At 35.7% G+C, this 16993-nt stretch overlaps 1 protein-coding gene across 2 annotated transcripts in view; it reads left to right on the top strand.

Moving 5' to 3' along the window:
• ZCCHC7 (zinc finger CCHC-type containing 7) overlaps positions 1–16993 on the top strand; it is a 160249-nt gene that overhangs the window by 9738 nt on the left and 133518 nt on the right. For both annotated transcript variants that reach the window (XM_065549770.1, XM_065549771.1), the window contains exon 2: positions 1502–2210. In XM_065549770.1, the coding sequence (XP_065405842.1) occupies positions 1502–2210 (709 nt within the window). The remainder of the gene's footprint in view (positions 1–1501; positions 2211–16993) is intronic.

Below are 16993 nucleotides of genomic sequence, written 5' to 3'. Positions count from 1 at the left end.
GCGTTATATCGAACTTGCTTTGCTCAGCCCTGCCTCCCCCCCCAGAAAGCACTGCTTTACCGCGTTATATCCGAATTCGTGTTATATTGGGTCACGTTATATCGGGGTAGAGGTGTAATTGAAGCGTAGACATTCACGCTCAAACTGGAGCCTAGGCTCTGGGACTCCATGATGGGGCGAGGGTCCTGTCTTAGAGCCTGGGCTCCATCCCGAACCTGAATGTCTGTATGGCTGTTTTACAGCCTCATAGCCCAAGCCCCGTGAGCCCAAGTCAGCTGACCTAGGCTGGCTGAGGGTGTTTAATTGCTGTGTAGACATACCCTCGGAGTCCAGCCTTGTATTTTTTACATATTCAGAAAGGTCCATTTACTTGAGTGGTTTTATTGTGTCCAGAAATGCAAGATCAGGCTTTAAAGAGGAAAGAAAAATACTTTTTCCTATATGTAATGTGAACCATTTTTAAAGTTATGTTTCCAAAACAAATGGACAAGCCGTGAAATTTGAACGGCAATTCTGCATTGAAAAATAACACTAAAAATTCTTACTCCGTAGACTTGGTCTCTCTGTGTATCCAGAGTGGCGTTTTACTTTACTATGTTTTTACACTTTTTACCCATGTTAGCACTACAGAGCCAGCTATGGGAGAGTGAGCTGGATTCTATTCATATTATCAGAAGAACTATAATCTAAGTTCCAGTTGCAGATTTCTTATTGTTCATGATGCATGAATCAGAAATAACTTATCTTGTTTACTAGACACCAGAGGAATGTTATAAATCTGAAATCTCGGGTTCTGTTCCTGGCTCTGGGTGGGAGTGAGTAGTGGTTACAAGTTTGGCACATTTATTCTATAATGCCGTATTCCTGAGTGGAAGAGATATGAGACTTAGGTTCTATTCCCAGCTCTGTCGTAAGTGGTCTTAGTATCTCTTTTGTAAAATGGGTGAATGGTATCTGCCTGCTTGGTGTGCAAATATGAGGCATTGCTCAGTAATAAAGACTATGAAGTACTCAGAATTAATACCGGTACAGCAATTGAAAGCGCTAAAGCTAAAACGCAGGATCTTCTCTTGGCTTCCAACTGAGTCCTGAGCTCTGGTTTTGTGTCTACCATGTAGGACGGTTACTGGGGACTAGGATAATGTTAAATGCAATTGTCATGACTGAGTCAAAACAGCTGAGGTTAAAATGAAAATCAAAGTGCAACCTTACTATAGCATTTGCTATTGTGAATATTATAGCTAATGTTTCCGGTATCATAAATCTGCTTGGTGTGATGTCATTGTCTGTGTTCATAGCTCTGTGATTGTCCACGGAAACACCTACTAATTTTCTGTGGATATTATGTAGTTAACTATTGTTTGCATTAAAGAGTGGTATGAATGATGTTTTAAGTATTTAAAAGGCTTCTGCTATTACAGATGGAAAAAGTATTACATTTTCATGGAGTTTCTGGACCTATTTACTTGGCTTTACTGATATGGTGTTTTATTTTTCCTAGATACGGGTCTACTTTCTTTCCAGAATGTTCGGGGGTCATGGAGACATAGAAACATATGATGATGACCTTTATCGTGAGGAGTCATCCAGCGAACTAAGTGTTGACAGTGAGGTAGAATTTCATCTCTACAGCCAGGTCCATTATGCACAGAGTCTTGGAAAAGTCAATGGGCAGGAAGAGAATGAGGAGATAGTGGACTCTGTAGAGAAGCAAGTTCAGAGTTCAGTTTTGATCAATAAATTGGACCAGGGCAAGAACCGTATATTTTCGGACAATGAGGTTATTCAGATTTCAGATGGCCCTGAGGTCATCATCTTGTCTGACACACCTGATGAAGACAGTGTTTACAAAAGCAAAGTGAAGAAGACAGCAACCGCCCTAACACCAGCAAAACAATATAGTCAACCAGGATGCTCCACACGGAACCCTGCTAGAGCTTCTGCACCCACTACCTTGGTTTCTGATGCAAAAAAGTCAAGTAAAGAGAAAAGGGCTAGTGAGAAGTCTAAACCAACTTCTGCTGGTAGAGTACGCTTGATCCAAGAGATTCTGGTAATAGAGGATAGCTCAAATGATGAGGAAGAAGAGGAGAGCACGATCTCTGAAAGTGATAATGTGGAGAGCTGGATGCTATTGGGATGTGATACAGATGTCAGAGATGAAAATATCATTTTGAACATTGAAGGCTGTGGAACTGCTGTCAGTGAAGGTCAGTACTTTTGTGTAGATAACACTGAATAGAGTAAAGGAGCTGATGGAAAGATCTGGTTACCATGATATTGATGTCAATATTATAAAGGAAAAATAAAGGGAAAGAAGTAGATGCAGTGCAAGGTGGCAAAAACCAAAAGGAGGAAATTGTAAAGTGGGATGGCAGACATAAAATATGATGTAGCAGATAATTGTTAATACTGTTGTGTATTATTTGAGTAGTGCCAGACATGTGCATAGTGCTTTGCAGAGAAGCAAATGACAGTCTCTCTACTCCAAAGAACTGACAAAGAGAGAGGAGGGAATTCAGGAGGACTTGAATTAGTTAAATAAACGGGGGAGGAGGGAGGGGGAATAAACCAATATTTGGGAAGCAAGAATAGAAATAAGAAAGATATATAACGGTTAATTATTGTGATCAAGGCAAATTAGTAGGTAGTGAAAATATAGCAATGTCAAGAGAAATTTGAGAATAAGCAAAATTGGAGGGAGAAATCACAAAACTAAGACTACTGAAAAATACAGTAGGAGAAGGGTATAATCCCAGTGATCAATGTAAATGATTCAATTGTACTGAGACTTTGCTGTTTTCTAAAAGTTACTATCAACAATATACAAATCCTGCATGAAATAGTACACAGTCATTCCTAAACAGCAGGATTATTGGTATCTAGCTTTTTGGTATATTTTAAAATATGTTTCCAAGTTACTGTAGAGGAAAGTCAGTGAAGATGAGGTAATTCAAAGAATTGATTGTAGAGACCTGTTCTTAGCAAGTCCTTTCCATGGTGAAGTTATCACATCGGCCGCACATTGTGATGATTATTTTATTGCTAGGATAATATGTATTCTGGAACCAATGACTGAAAAATCTACTTGACTGTCATCTTCCCTTTCCCTGTGCATGCTAGTCTCTCGCTGCACTGAGATAATTTCCAGAAACAGTGTCCCCTGTCAGTCACTTGAGAGGGAGCGTTGCTGTCAGATATTGATTCAGTACAGTAAGGCCTGTCAGGTCACCTGTAGCAGTTAGGGCCTTCACTCAGCTTTGACTCTCAAATATATGGGTAGCACTTTCTCAGCCCTATATTGCTTTAGTTTTCTTTTGGTGCCCACAAATGACACACTATGTAGTTATGGGTGTTGAGGGAGACATTCTTAGTTGCTAATATGTGGACTAATATCAGCAAGCAGGAGATTGCTTCAGAATTATTGTTCAAATGGTTAGCACTATTGCCCACATATTTGTAATAAGGGAGGAAGCCAGAAATATGTCTTCTTTCCCTTCTTTAAATTGTCTGTTCTTTGCCTCTATTCTGTAACATTCCCACCTACAGAATGTGTTTTTCTCCGGTTTGCTTTTCTGTAGTTACTTGCTAAATAGATTATAACACACACCACAATGTGTTGGTTTGAGACCATTGTGCGGCTGCCCATTTCACAAAAAAATTGCTGTGCGCATTGTTCTCAAATCAATGGCAAGTATAGTGGTACAGAACACAAGTTGCCACATCACATTTCCAGATTGTCACGTTCTCTTATTAAATATGTTTTCTCCCTATACATCTCTTTTAAAAATAATTTAAAAGTATTATAGATAAGTATTAAAACCCAATTTTACAACATTTTATTTGATTGTTTTCTTTTTATATTTTCACATTTTCTTTCCTTTCTTCAAAACCACAACTGTGTCATGGCAGTATAAAGTATATATGTTTCTTGAACAGAATGCTTTGTGGCTTTCAGGCAGCAAATGTACCAGGACATTCGGTAATACAGTTTGTGCATAGCAAAATGATACTTTGCAAGTGGTAACTTGTGTACATGTCACTTTTGTTTGGTCATTTTATATTGTTCAGTGAATAACCATATTGGACAGGCAAGGTGATCAATTTATTTTCTGACAGTACACATCCTTTGTAGGCTTACCTATAGGAATTGCCCATGGTGGTTCTAAAAATTATCCCACAGCAGAATATAGAAAAATGTGTAAAGAATACGTAAGCTTTTTATATTACATGAAAAAAGTACATTATTTATTTTTTGGAGATATTTTGTAATCAATTTATCAAAATAGTGATTTTAACTAGATGTGATACCAATGTGAAAATTCAAATCTTTGTTCTCTTATTGCACTACCATAATTTTGTTGTGCAGCTGCCTAAACTCAAAGAGTAGCGTTTAGAAAAATTAACTTGTGGCTAATATCCAGAGGTAGTTTTGCTTCATTTGCAGTGAAGCCCTTCAGAAATCCTTCCCATGTTTTTGACTAGCATCAGTAATGGTATTGTCAAGGGTAATCTCATGCTTTATGATTTACAGAACAGTGATCAGTTACACTGTGGAGTCTGGTACCATGTTGTAGCCTTCTTTCAAATATGTGCATTGAACTTAATTTGTTTTTGTTCAGGCATTATTTCCTCCTTTCACATGTATTTACTCTGCAAAACATCTCAAGACTTACACAGTTTTTTCTGTTTAAAAGGTGCAAGCTAATGATGACATGTTTGAGAGTAGTCTAATGTATGTGAGAGCCAGAAAGGAACTGTGTGCTCTGAGCCTAAACCCCCAGCCTGAACACAAAAGACTGAGAGGTAAAGTGTAGCATGCTTCTTGGAAGAGGTGTAGGTTAAATCAGTATATGTCTGTATTTTGACTGAAATTCAAACAACCTTTATTCAACCATACACAATACAGAAAAGTTTGCTCCATCTGGTATTTTGTTTCTAAAACAAATACAGTGATGTCGAAGGTAAAAACGACACAGGGCTGAAAATTATTTTTGTCTTTTGCTGGTATAAAAGTAAAAACCAAAAGAGTATTTAAATATTTATTAATACATTCAAACATAGTGGATTAATGGATAACTGTAACATATCAATTTTAAGGTGCAAAACCTGCAAATCTTCAATATCTAATATATCCATAATTTATTTATTGAGCTTCACAGCATCATCTCTCAGGTGCTGTGGACTCCAAGTACAGTGATTTGCTGAAACTTGAACACGGTTATGTCAAATCAAAAGAAGAAAAGGAAAAACAAGGTGTTAATTTTTTTTATTGTAATTGTATTAGCAAATTATTCTTTCAGAGACTTATTTCCTTTAATTCAGGTAGGAATTATTTTGAGAAATATTTTTAGTTATACTCTCAGAATGTTTGGGACACAGGATTAAATGTCACTTCTGTTGATTTACTGTGAATACCTACTATGTAAATTATTACTTTTTAAGGCTTTTAACATGAGTGTAGGGGGAATATAACATTTAATGACTGGTATCAGAGGGGTAGCCATATTAGTCTGGATCTGTAAAAAGCAACAAAGAGTCCTGTGGCACCTTATAGACTAACAGATAACATTTAATGACTGGTGAAACCTTTATTTTTTGCCAAAGTTACTTATGGCTGTATAAATTTGAGAGACCTCCTGTGACAGTCTGTTGGTATATGTAGTGCCCAGTTTGATTCACACTAAAAAGGGAATGAAACTTGCACAATACTGTGGCTATTGGAGTGGCCTGTTGTGTCAATCATTTGGTGGGCCTGTCTTTGTGCTTGAGACATGGAGATAAAGATACTGAGGTTCCACTAGAATAAAAAATTACTACTCCAGGGAAAGGAATGAAGCACCCCTCCTAATTGGGTTACGTTTTCTACATCTTATTTGCCACCATAGTTAAAGCTAAGAACCACATTATTTTTAAATTATAAAAACAAAGAACATCCTTCCTTGGTTCCCCCAGCGCGCACACAGAATCCCTTCCATACATAAACTTCCTGTCTCTAGTCTGTGTCTATTATGGTGGTACTTAGAAGAGATGGAAAAGCATACAGTGACCTGTACTTTCCATTGAGACAGAAAGAAGTGTTTTGGTGCCTGCTGCATAAATCAAACTGCTTCTGCTATTTCTATTTTGAATTAAAATTCTGAAAATTTTAAATCATGCTGTTCAAATTCCTAATCTGTGCATCATGGCTCTTAGGTACATATATGAAAGCCCTTGTATTTTTACCCTTCCTTCAGCCTCCCTAAAGATTCATGGTACCCTTTACATTTTGGTTTTATTTCAATTTCCCACCAGTATTTATTTATTTTTTTTACCAAAGCTCGTTATGACACCATGATCCTGGTGAGTGCAATTTTTAATCATAGCTATGCAGCAATATCTGGATAAGCTTTTTTATTTGAGGAGACGAGGGTAGGTGCTGGCTTTCTTGTTTCCTGCAGAGGTGTCTCTGGAACTCTGCAAATAGCTATTGTTTCTCCACTGATTCTGATGGGTCTCACCCTGATCTCAGTTTTATATTACAAGGTTGCATATGGCTTGAAATTGATCAAGGCTGTCAAAATTTCATGAAGCAAGTTAGAGCCAAAGGGAGAGTGACCAACAGTGACCATATCTCTTGCTCCCTATATGTGTTCCCTATGTACATTGGCTCTTTTTTTAGCCTCCCATGTGTGATATTTTTGAAGGTACGTTCCACTGCTTTTGCCGTTTTGCACAACGAAAGGGAATGATTTTTTTTTTCATTTGGCATTTTAAGCAGGGATTATCTTCTAGAGTTGGACCTTTACTGGGTATTTCCAGGATATGTAAATGCTTTGTGCATGAGACAAAGATAGAGACAACAATAGCAGATTTTTATTTTGTAAATATATAAAATTAATTTTTGAGGCAGACGTATCCCAGACCTTTGAAAGATGGGCTTTCACCTCCTCTTCTCTACCGCAATTAGGGTATGTATGATGAGAGGGCTAATCTCCTGTAGCTGCCAAGATTTCATCCATTCCCTCATTAAGGGCCATCTTTTAACATATTTTCTCTCCTGTATTTAGCACTAGTCTTAATCTCTGCACTTTTTCTACATGTGGAGAGACAGTTTTCAAAGTTGCAGCATTGACGATCACCCTAAGGGGTGCAAAAAATGATTTATCTTCTATCCCCCCTGCCCCATCAGTGACAAAGTGTGTTATTTAGACAACGTTTTCTGCTATTACCCGTTTGTAGAGTGCAATTCCGAAGGCGCTTATTGAACCCAAAAATCCCAGGAAGCAACACATGTTATTCTCCACTGGGCCATTGGAAAGGTTACTAGTGTTTTTAACTAACACAATAGGTCAGCTTTTTGAAAGAGTGTTTGAGGTATCACTTCTGGCAACTAGAAATTGCTATTAAAAGTAACAAATACTGGATATCGCTTGTTCTGGTAAACAGCGTTAAATTCAAATGCCCTTTATGGTCACTGCTCAGCAGACTGAAAACCTCATTAGAAACTCTGGAACCTTCTTAGCAGCTTTGGCTGGCGTTGTAATAACATTTTGGGATGTTGACACAACATGAGATATTTTAACTAATTTACGTGTTCTCCGCACATAGCAGATACTGAAAGGTTTCAGAGTAGCAGCCGTGTTAGTCTGTATCCGCAAAAAGAAGAACAGGAGGACTTGTGGCACCTTAGAGACTAACAAATTTATTAGAGCATAAGCTTTCGTGGACTACAGCCCATCCGAAGAAGTGGGCTGTAGTCCACGAAAGCTTATGCTCTAATAAATTTGTTAGTCTCTAAGGTGCCACAAGTCCTCCTGTTCTTCTTTTTATAGCAGATACTGTTTGGGATCCCAGCACATGATAGCTTGTCTTCCAGCAGCTGCGCTCCAGATTAGATTTCTGATTTAACTTTTTATTCACATATAGTATCTATTTTCTTCCAACAATGATCAATACCTCAACCAAAAAGTGTGTGCACCCAGGATTATGCTCTACTCTTTTATTTAAACATTTCACTCAGTGATTGCATGAATGCTTTGCTTCTTATAGCTTTGGCTTTGATGGCAAATTCAGACAAATGAACTGAAGACTCAGAGCAGATTGTACAGAATTGAGCCAAAACTTGCCGGTCATTAGAAAATATTTTAAAAGCTATTTATCAAATGATCTTCAGACTCTACAATTTATAATACAGAGTACTTCCTGCTTCTTCTCCTACCTGCCCAACAAATTGATTTTTAAAATACTGTTTATGGTGGCGTTGCGTAGTGGAACAGACTAATGGCTGACTGACATGTAGGCAGATTATTTAGACTCCAGTTTAGGAATTGGCTTACCCTTACTTTGTCAGTACTGAGAAGAAGCCTTTTCAGGCCCTTTAGTTTGGTTATCATCACTGTGTTGCATTTCAAAACAATTTATGCTTTGTCTATTGAAGATGCTTTTTCTGTTTGTTGAATTTTATTGGTTAAAAACAGCGGGATTAATGAGAGAAGAAACACTGGTCATCATCCTGTAAAATAGAAGCTGCTTTTTCCAAAGCAGTTTGCTCATCTTTAACTAACACCTTAGTGTGACTGTCTGTCTGTCTGTCTTTTGCTGGGTTTACAAGTCTTGCTAACTGCAAACTTTCCTTGTTAAGCTTCCCTTTACATTACTTACATTTCCCATTCAGCCTACAATGAAATAGTAATGAAAATGTATGCTTTTAAAACAAAGTATCAAATCTGCAAAGACTTTACTTCTTGCCCTATTAATGTTGGGTCGTAACATTTGGCCTTGGAGTGAAGCTTTGCTTAGAAGCAGTAATCATAACAACTACTGCTTATGCAGATATTGGAGTCAAAATGGATAGATATAGCAACCTCAAATACTGCAATCTAAGTGTTTTGGTACTAGTCAGGATCCAAAAAGGAAAAGCCCTTCTTTGACCATCGGTGCTTTACACAGATTCTTCCTGACAGTTGAATTTTGTTAAAATTCTAGTGCTCTGTATTGAATCTGCAAAATTGCTTTGAAACGTAGACTACGATTATAACAATCCTGCCTGCACTAATAGCCCATTTACTACTTATGAATGTATTTAAGCAAAAGCAGGAAAATCTTTTAAATATTTTTGGGAACTTCCTTCTGCCTCTTTACTTTAACATTTTCTTTGATAACCAGTTCTACGTACTTGGTCTTTGCAAAATGGCGTATCATCTTTTTATACTAGAACTTTGATATTTTTATAACAATCCCTTATTTTGTTTCTGGATTTTGTTTTTTAATTTGTTTTAGTACATGAGAAATCTTCTGTTCTTTTGATGCTGCAGGAAAAATCTGAATTACCATTTCTTCCTGTCCTCAAAATACATTTTTTTTTCTAGTTCTGAAAGGAATTTTTCCAGATGCTTAGCTCAGCAATGAAAGAAAATATATTTTCTCTTCAATGAAATTAGATTCAATTAGTTATACCTGTAGTTTTTCATATTTACATTAAGAACCCCCCACTATGGGACAATGTACAAATTTATATCAATTTATGACACCAGAATAACACAGAAAAAGGGTTTTTTGGCAGTGACAAGGAGTTTTTGTTTAAAATACATTGCTGTTCACAAAGGTTTGCCAACAATATACTGTATCTTTGTTTACTTGAGACATTTCATATTAAGCTTTAACCTTTGAAAAACTGTTGGGCATTACAGTTCAACAACTGTGACTAGTGCTGCTTTAGTTAATTCCCACTCACCCCCCTCCTTTTATGGGTTTATAATTCTCATTTAAGGTTTACTCTGGGCTGAAAAAAGAGAGGTGAATCTTAGCCCAAGAACATTTTGTACACGTCCAGAAATATATTTGGCCAATTAAGATATAAATGTAGCAAACAACAAAAAAAACATGGTATTTTTTGATACACAAAATAATTTACATTTCAATTTAAAATGAAATTTGACATGTTATAAAACCCTACAGTCACTTTCGATATTTCAGTAAAATAAAAATTGGCTGGCAGATTTCTGTTTGAATAGGGGCTCAGTGTCTGATTCTGCTTGCTTGGAGCACAGTTTGAGAGGTGCTGAGCAACCTCAACTTAGATTAAACTCTCATGGCCTAGCCCTATAGGATGTCTCTGAGGAGGAATTGGTGCCTTGCAGGATTGGCGCCTCAGGCCCAGGTCTTGCACTGAACTCCGTATGGATGGAGATATCTTGCTATATGGAGCAGCTTGCGGGATCTGGCCCTGTGTAACTATTTGTGTATGGAGGTTTACTATACGTATTTTAAATGCAGACAGAAGACCATGAAAGTAAATAATCTTCTTTTCTAAAAGTTCCAATGCATGTGCTGATATGGTGGTCTCTAAAAGGCTCATTTTATACTTAATTTTATTTTTCAATTTTTGAAGGGCTCTGTTATCATTAATATTATACAGTGTGTGTATTTATAATTATATGCTCACAAATAAGAGGAAATTAATAAAGTTACGTGTAACATTATATCACATCAACTAAATTTAAAATTAAGGGTGCTGTCATTAACTTCTGATTTTTTTTCTACATATTGCAATAGTATTGAATCTGTCTATAACTTTATAATGTGCACTTCTTTTCTTAGAAAAGTTTTAAAACTGATGCTTTATCTTTAATGTGATTTTTTCTTGCCTTTGTTTGTCAGAACTTAACATTACTTAAATGGAGTGGGAGTTTTTTGTGCATGAATTATTATAACAGCATTCACCCCGGAGCTGTAATAAGCAGTGGGAATCCATCTACCCCTTACTAGATACAGCACATGCATATGGATATTTTGATTAAAAGAAAAAAGTTAATCTTCTTTACGGTGTAATGAGGATACACTTGAATCTCTTGATTATTTTAAAAAAATTAATAAAACTAATAAAGTTCCTTTAGAAATCTCAAAAGATCTAGTCTAAGTCTACCTGCAACCTTAGCAGTCCCTTTTATCTGTACAGATTTCCCTGCCCATTGTGGACCTTAGCTCTAACTAATTTAAATTTCCCATGGCTTTGGGTTGCAGACTAGGTTTTCTGCAAGAGTGCCCATGCTTACATGGTCATATATTCTGGGTGACTTTTTCACTTTTTTTTTTTCCCCGCTGTTTTGTTGATTGTTAAAAGGGGAATTTTTTTCCCACTTCTCTCATCAGTTTGATCTTTCTTCCTTGTCCCATTTATTTGTGTTTCTTACAGGTTGGGAAGAAGTCTTATATTGTAGCTAGATCTCTAGGGACTGGTGGGAAAACTAATTTTGTCCTTTTTTAGTAGAGGTTTAATTTTTTTTAGCAATTAAAAAAATTCAAATAGTTTTTAGGGGGGAACAAGTACAAGAGGAAAGGGGGGGAAACATTTAGTTAAAATAGGTACAAAAGCACGTAAATGTATATCAACCTTTCATATTAGACTAAATATAACATGCCAAAGTAGAATGAAAAGCAAGAACATGATGACTAATACCATTATTGTGACAATATTTCTGGTTTGTAAAACTGTCTACTGGAAAGGGTTTTACTTTTCCAGGGAGTAAGTAAAATTAAGACTTCTTCCAGTGGAAATTGTCTTGCCAATCAATGTTTTAAAATGAAGATGAGTAAGTAAACAAGAAGATTTCATTCTGAGAACTGTTGTGTTATGTTGGTAACTCATGATATTGAAGAAATTCAAGATTTTGTCACAAATCAGAATTCTGTCCATTTTCTTTTCACATGTGTGACATAATGTAAACGTTTGAAAAATATTATATGAAACTACTGTAGTATCAAATGGCAAGAAAATGCAGCATTTTAGATGACTTTTAAAGATTGTGTACTAATAACAAAAAAAGGTAGTTCTATGCACCTAAACTCTCACTGAAGACCTTAATTCTTACGAATGTGCTTACAATTGGCATTCAATATTGTGTGTTTGTGTGTAAATAAAATAATCTGTGTGTATTGTGGCGGAAAAGGCAAATTCTTGGTTTATTAATTCATCTTTATGGGCACAACGGTAAAAAGACCTGATGCAAGTGCTCCACCATATTATTGATATCTGCTAATATTCCCATTATTAAAAAAAAAAAATCCAGTTTATAGAATTTCAGATGTAGCGATTGTGTTGTTTACTCACTTTTACGGGACAAGAACTGACATCTGGATTTAGATAGTCAATATATCTTCATACACACATCATACTATTCTTTACAAAAACAGCCAATAATCTACTGTATACACATTTTAAAAAGAGAGCAATCCCAGGCTGTGCTTCATTTTGTACTTTGGCATCTTTAGAGGAGATCACAACACAGGGACAGATCTATTCTTAGAGTGTAAATCTGGCTGGAGTAACTCTATTAAAATCTGTGGAGTAACTCTGGATTTAAGGCAGTATAACTGAGACCAGAGTCTGGCAAGTTGTCTGTTAGGTTTAAACCATCCTGGTTTCCCAAGAAAACTCTCAACATTGAATAATTTTCTGTTCTTTTGAAGTATTACTAAATTGATAGTACTCCCACCAATTTTAGTAAAGATGGGGAAGCCACCTATGAGTATAGCAGTTCCTGGAAGATACGGCAGTGAGAAGGGGTGGCTCTAAGTTTACATAGAACAATATGGTTCCAGTGTTCAGCTTTTATTCTATTTTCAAATTACTAAACGACGTCAGTAACGATTGTTGGAGTGACTTGGAGTATTCTTTTTACAGTACACTACCTGACAATTTTACTCTTTATGAATCACCCTGGGAAACTTGCTTTTAAAAGTTACCACAAACTTGTCAAGTTCAGGAATTTGGTCTCACCAATTTATCTTATAAAGTGCAATTTTTTGGTTTTGATTTTAAAATGTTAACAGTTGACAAACATTTTAGATCTCCAGAGGTGATCTTATTCTGCCTTTGTATCATTGTGCTGTTTCACCTCTGCTAATACATCTCACAAAGTTTTATCTGGAACATTAGTTACGTGTCTTTAATGTATGCTGAAAACTAATAACATATCTTGGAATTACAGAAAACAAGTAACTGTTATTTCTGTGTTTTCAGGGAATACTCATAATGCATGTAGTGCTAGAGAGCTTACTCTGGTGAAAGCCTAGAACTCCCACCTCCAAAATGTATATGTTATTTAACAAGTATCTGTATCTCTGGCTGCAAAGATTGATTTTGTGGTTGTCATTAGTTTGCTGCTGTTTCTGTTGAATCCATTTGTTATGTTTATTCAATGCCAAGTTTGATATTGACATTTCTTATGATATGTATTGTTTTCTCAAAAGATGCATACAGCATACTTGTATATGTAACATTGGGAATGGGAGAGAACAGGATCTGTTGGATACAGCGCATCTCTGTGGCAGATGTACATAAAACCTAATCTTTGTACAGCGTGGATAGGTTTAGGTGCAAATACTGCTTTATTATTGTTGTCAATCTTGTCATATAGGAGGCTATTACAACATATACTTTGACCAAAGTCCATAAACCTAAAGAATTGCCAAGTGCTCTCCGGGCTTTTTAAATACTTTATAAACTATTCTCCACCAACTGTTTAAAAAAAAAAAAAAAAGTCATGACTGCCAGATGCCTTTTTTCAGTCTTTATTTGAAACTCCATCTGCGTCTTGAAACACTAGAGTTTTTTCTCCCCTTTTAAAGCAGAGGCCGTGAAATACTTATGGTGATTAACAGCCACTGTGGTGACAGTAATAGTTTTAGCTCTATATTTATTTCTCAGTCTAGATACTGCTGTGAAGGTAAGTCAATAAGGTTTCATAAGATTATATCTTGTAGATTGAAAACTTTAGCTTCAGGGGCCTTTCATTTTATAACAATTGTGGGCTCAGAATGAGTGTCTCAATGTGACTATTTGCTCAAACTCATGTAACTCTAACTTGGGACAGTATTTAGGGGAGGGGGAAAAAAAGCTTTAGCATTCCCATTTGCTCTGTATTTACTGTGAAATACCTGCCTTTATGTGTCTTTAAAAAGAAAAAAACCACACACAAAAGGGCAGTTGCCAACTTTAAATGCAGATTACTGTAATATTTGAAAATGTTTCTTTAAGATATGACGTAATAATTTCCAACTTTGCTCTTAACAAGTTAGTCATAGTCTGTGTTGTAAATTTCAGAAATTTTGGTAATATGAAACCAAACAAAATTCTTGCATGTGATGTTTGCCCTTCAGTGACATGGAAACTTTTCCATATTATTTGAATTATGTTTCTGTAGAATTATAACTGAGCTGAGCATACGCTCTCGTCAAGGCCTGATAGCCAGTTTTTGCGTGTCTGATTTCTAATATTTATATGGCACATTTATGTTAACAGAAAGAAAAGTTAAAAAGATTAGCCATGGTCTATACACAGTTCAGAAAGCGTGATAGGATGTAAGCAACAGCATTCAAAACTGGCTATTGAAGCAGAGAGAAAATTCAGTTTAGGTTTGTAGTATGTGACTTATTAAATATATTGTAAATATCCCCAAGTGTCTGTGTGTTGGTGGGTGGGAGAGTTTGCTCTTAGTGTTTCATTGAAACATTGCTGTATTGACCTTTGATTTTAAGGAGATGGGGAAATTTTGATTTTTATTAGTGTGTGTTTATATTTTGTCTAAGTTGTGATGCACCATGCTTTAAAAAGTGTTATTTTTTGAGCTTTCAAACTTGCAGGAGTTGAGAGTAAATGTGTAAAGTGTGCTAGTGGTGACTTTCATTTTTGACCACTGGATAAACCTTGAAAAACAGGCATGCTCTAACATTTTTCTCAGAATTTTACTTTACTTTAATTCAATTCAATTTACTTTTTAAAAAAATGCTAGTATTATTTAGATAAACTGGACGTACTATTATGCAACTTGTAGTTCCTCTGGATAACCTTCTGACCCAGGTATGGTTTGAAGTTGGAACTTTTTTTTGTTAGCAAAGTAAATAGTCTTTACAAAAAGATGAAAAAGAGGGAAAAACAAAAGTAAATTACTTGCCAGTAATGGTATTGCATCATTTAATTTGCACAGGATTTTGTTTACAGGCTTCTGGCATTTGCCAGTATGCTGTATTTGAAGTGTGTTCATGTCACAAAGCCAGTAACGCTGTAGTCCTGTTAACGTCTATGAAAGGAAGCCCAAATAAGTTGAGTATTCTTATTCAATAACCTGCTTTGAAAATGGACTGTCAGAACATCCTGAAAACTTGAATGTGTCTAAGTGTTGGTTCTTAAAGTTTAGTGTAAGTGCCTCAGTACATACATTTGATTTGTTTACACATCATACATGTTGTTTTATTTGTGTCTTTTACTATTATATCTACACACGTCCTGTTTTCACTTCTGTATGCCAGGCCATTTGTATGTTCTACTTATTAACATAACCGCCCCCGCCCCCAAAACTGGACGTTTATCCAGGCAACTTGTTAGATAGTTTTAACTATCATATTACCAATTTCCTTTAATTTAATTCAGTCCAGTATTAAGTTATTACTAACACTGGAACATAGTTTATACATGAACGTTCTTGACTATACCTGTTATGCAAAGAAGACTCTCAAATCTGTGAGACTAGCCCACCCCTTCTGGAATAGTTTTAAAAAAAAAGTCTCAGAAGACTCAAAGGAATTCTTTAAACTCCTAGCAGGGCCAAGGGGTCAATGTCAGATTTAGTCGTGCTGTTATTTTAGCCCAGTCGTCCAGAGAGATGGCTGAAAAGTGAGTCTTTTATTTCTTTTTTTGTGTGATTATTAACAGGATTAAATGTAAGCCATTGTGTACTTAGTGCCAATTAGTTTCTCATCTGAGAGGTTCATTATGATTTTTTTCACTCTTTGTCTTGTAATATTTTTGTCAGTGTTTGATTAGATATGAGAGAGAATGAAAGGAAACATTTTTAGAACTATGCCCTAACTATGATAGTGTCTCCATTTCGGCTTTGGCAGTTTGTAAGGTAGTAGCAGCATTGCCAATAGCGAGCTCTGTTTCCAAATATTTAAACATTTTCTTAAGTACTTCTTCCTTGCTGAAAATTGTCATAAGGTTTCCAGCCTCAACAGTACATTGTTCAAATTATTCCCCCAAATCTATTCAGACTTTTGTTAAGTTACAGAATTGCAAACAAGTATGTCCTTTTGTATTTATTCTGACTTTTTTGATGTTTTAAATGAAAATTAGCAAGCTAGCTGTGTACTAGCCTTGTAGCAGTAAGATACAAAATGTACCAATCTATTAAGTCTTAAAAAATTGGCTACTATGAATGTACAATAACTTATTTCTAATATCAATTTAATACACAGGTGATGGTCCTTTACATAGTTCAGCAAATTATTAAATATATCAGTCAGTGGCATATATTTTTTTCTCTCTCACACCCACACCCACTTATATATAGTACCTTATAGAGCAGAACTGAAGGAGATTTTAGTTTAAAAGATATTACCTCACCCACCTTGTCTATCTGGTAAATAAACATTTTAAAAACTTCTGTCGGATGGTCTCTGATGGTTGAGGGGGCCACTAGAAAATGGTTCAAGCACTGTTGAGGTGGAGAAACAAACTCTCTGGAAGTTCATAAATAAAACTATAACTCAGCCCTTAACTCAAGCTATTTGACACAGGAAAAAAAAAAGCAAAATTGTGTGAGTTAAGTGTTCTAGTTACCTTTTGACTGCATGATATTTTCTGCTTTATCACATCATGGAAATGGAAAAGTAGAGTTTGCTTTTTTTTTAAATTTAGAGTATGTCTCCCTGAAATTGAGAAAATTTTATCTGTATTTTAAAAAAGTATACAAGTGTCTAGTTGAACATTGGGTGACATCCACTATGTATGTAACATAGATGCATAAATGTGGTAACTATTTTGGGGCATGATAGTTACTTTCCTATTTGTAGAGCTTTTGTTTAGTTTATATCCTCATCAGTTGGCTTATTTAGCATTTCATATTATAATCACCAATATTACTCCTTCACGGTCATCTTTTTATTGTTTAACTTCAAAGCTTTGCTAAGCTTGGCTTGCTTTATTGTAAAAGTTAACAAACTGTAAGTGCCT

The sequence above is a fragment of the Chrysemys picta genome, chromosome 6 (genome assembly GCF_011386835.1).
Source record: "Chrysemys picta bellii isolate R12L10 chromosome 6, ASM1138683v2, whole genome shotgun sequence".
Classification (NCBI taxonomy): Eukaryota; Metazoa; Chordata; order Testudines; family Emydidae; genus Chrysemys; species Chrysemys picta.
This window is presented reverse-complemented; position numbering and strand designations above follow the sequence as displayed.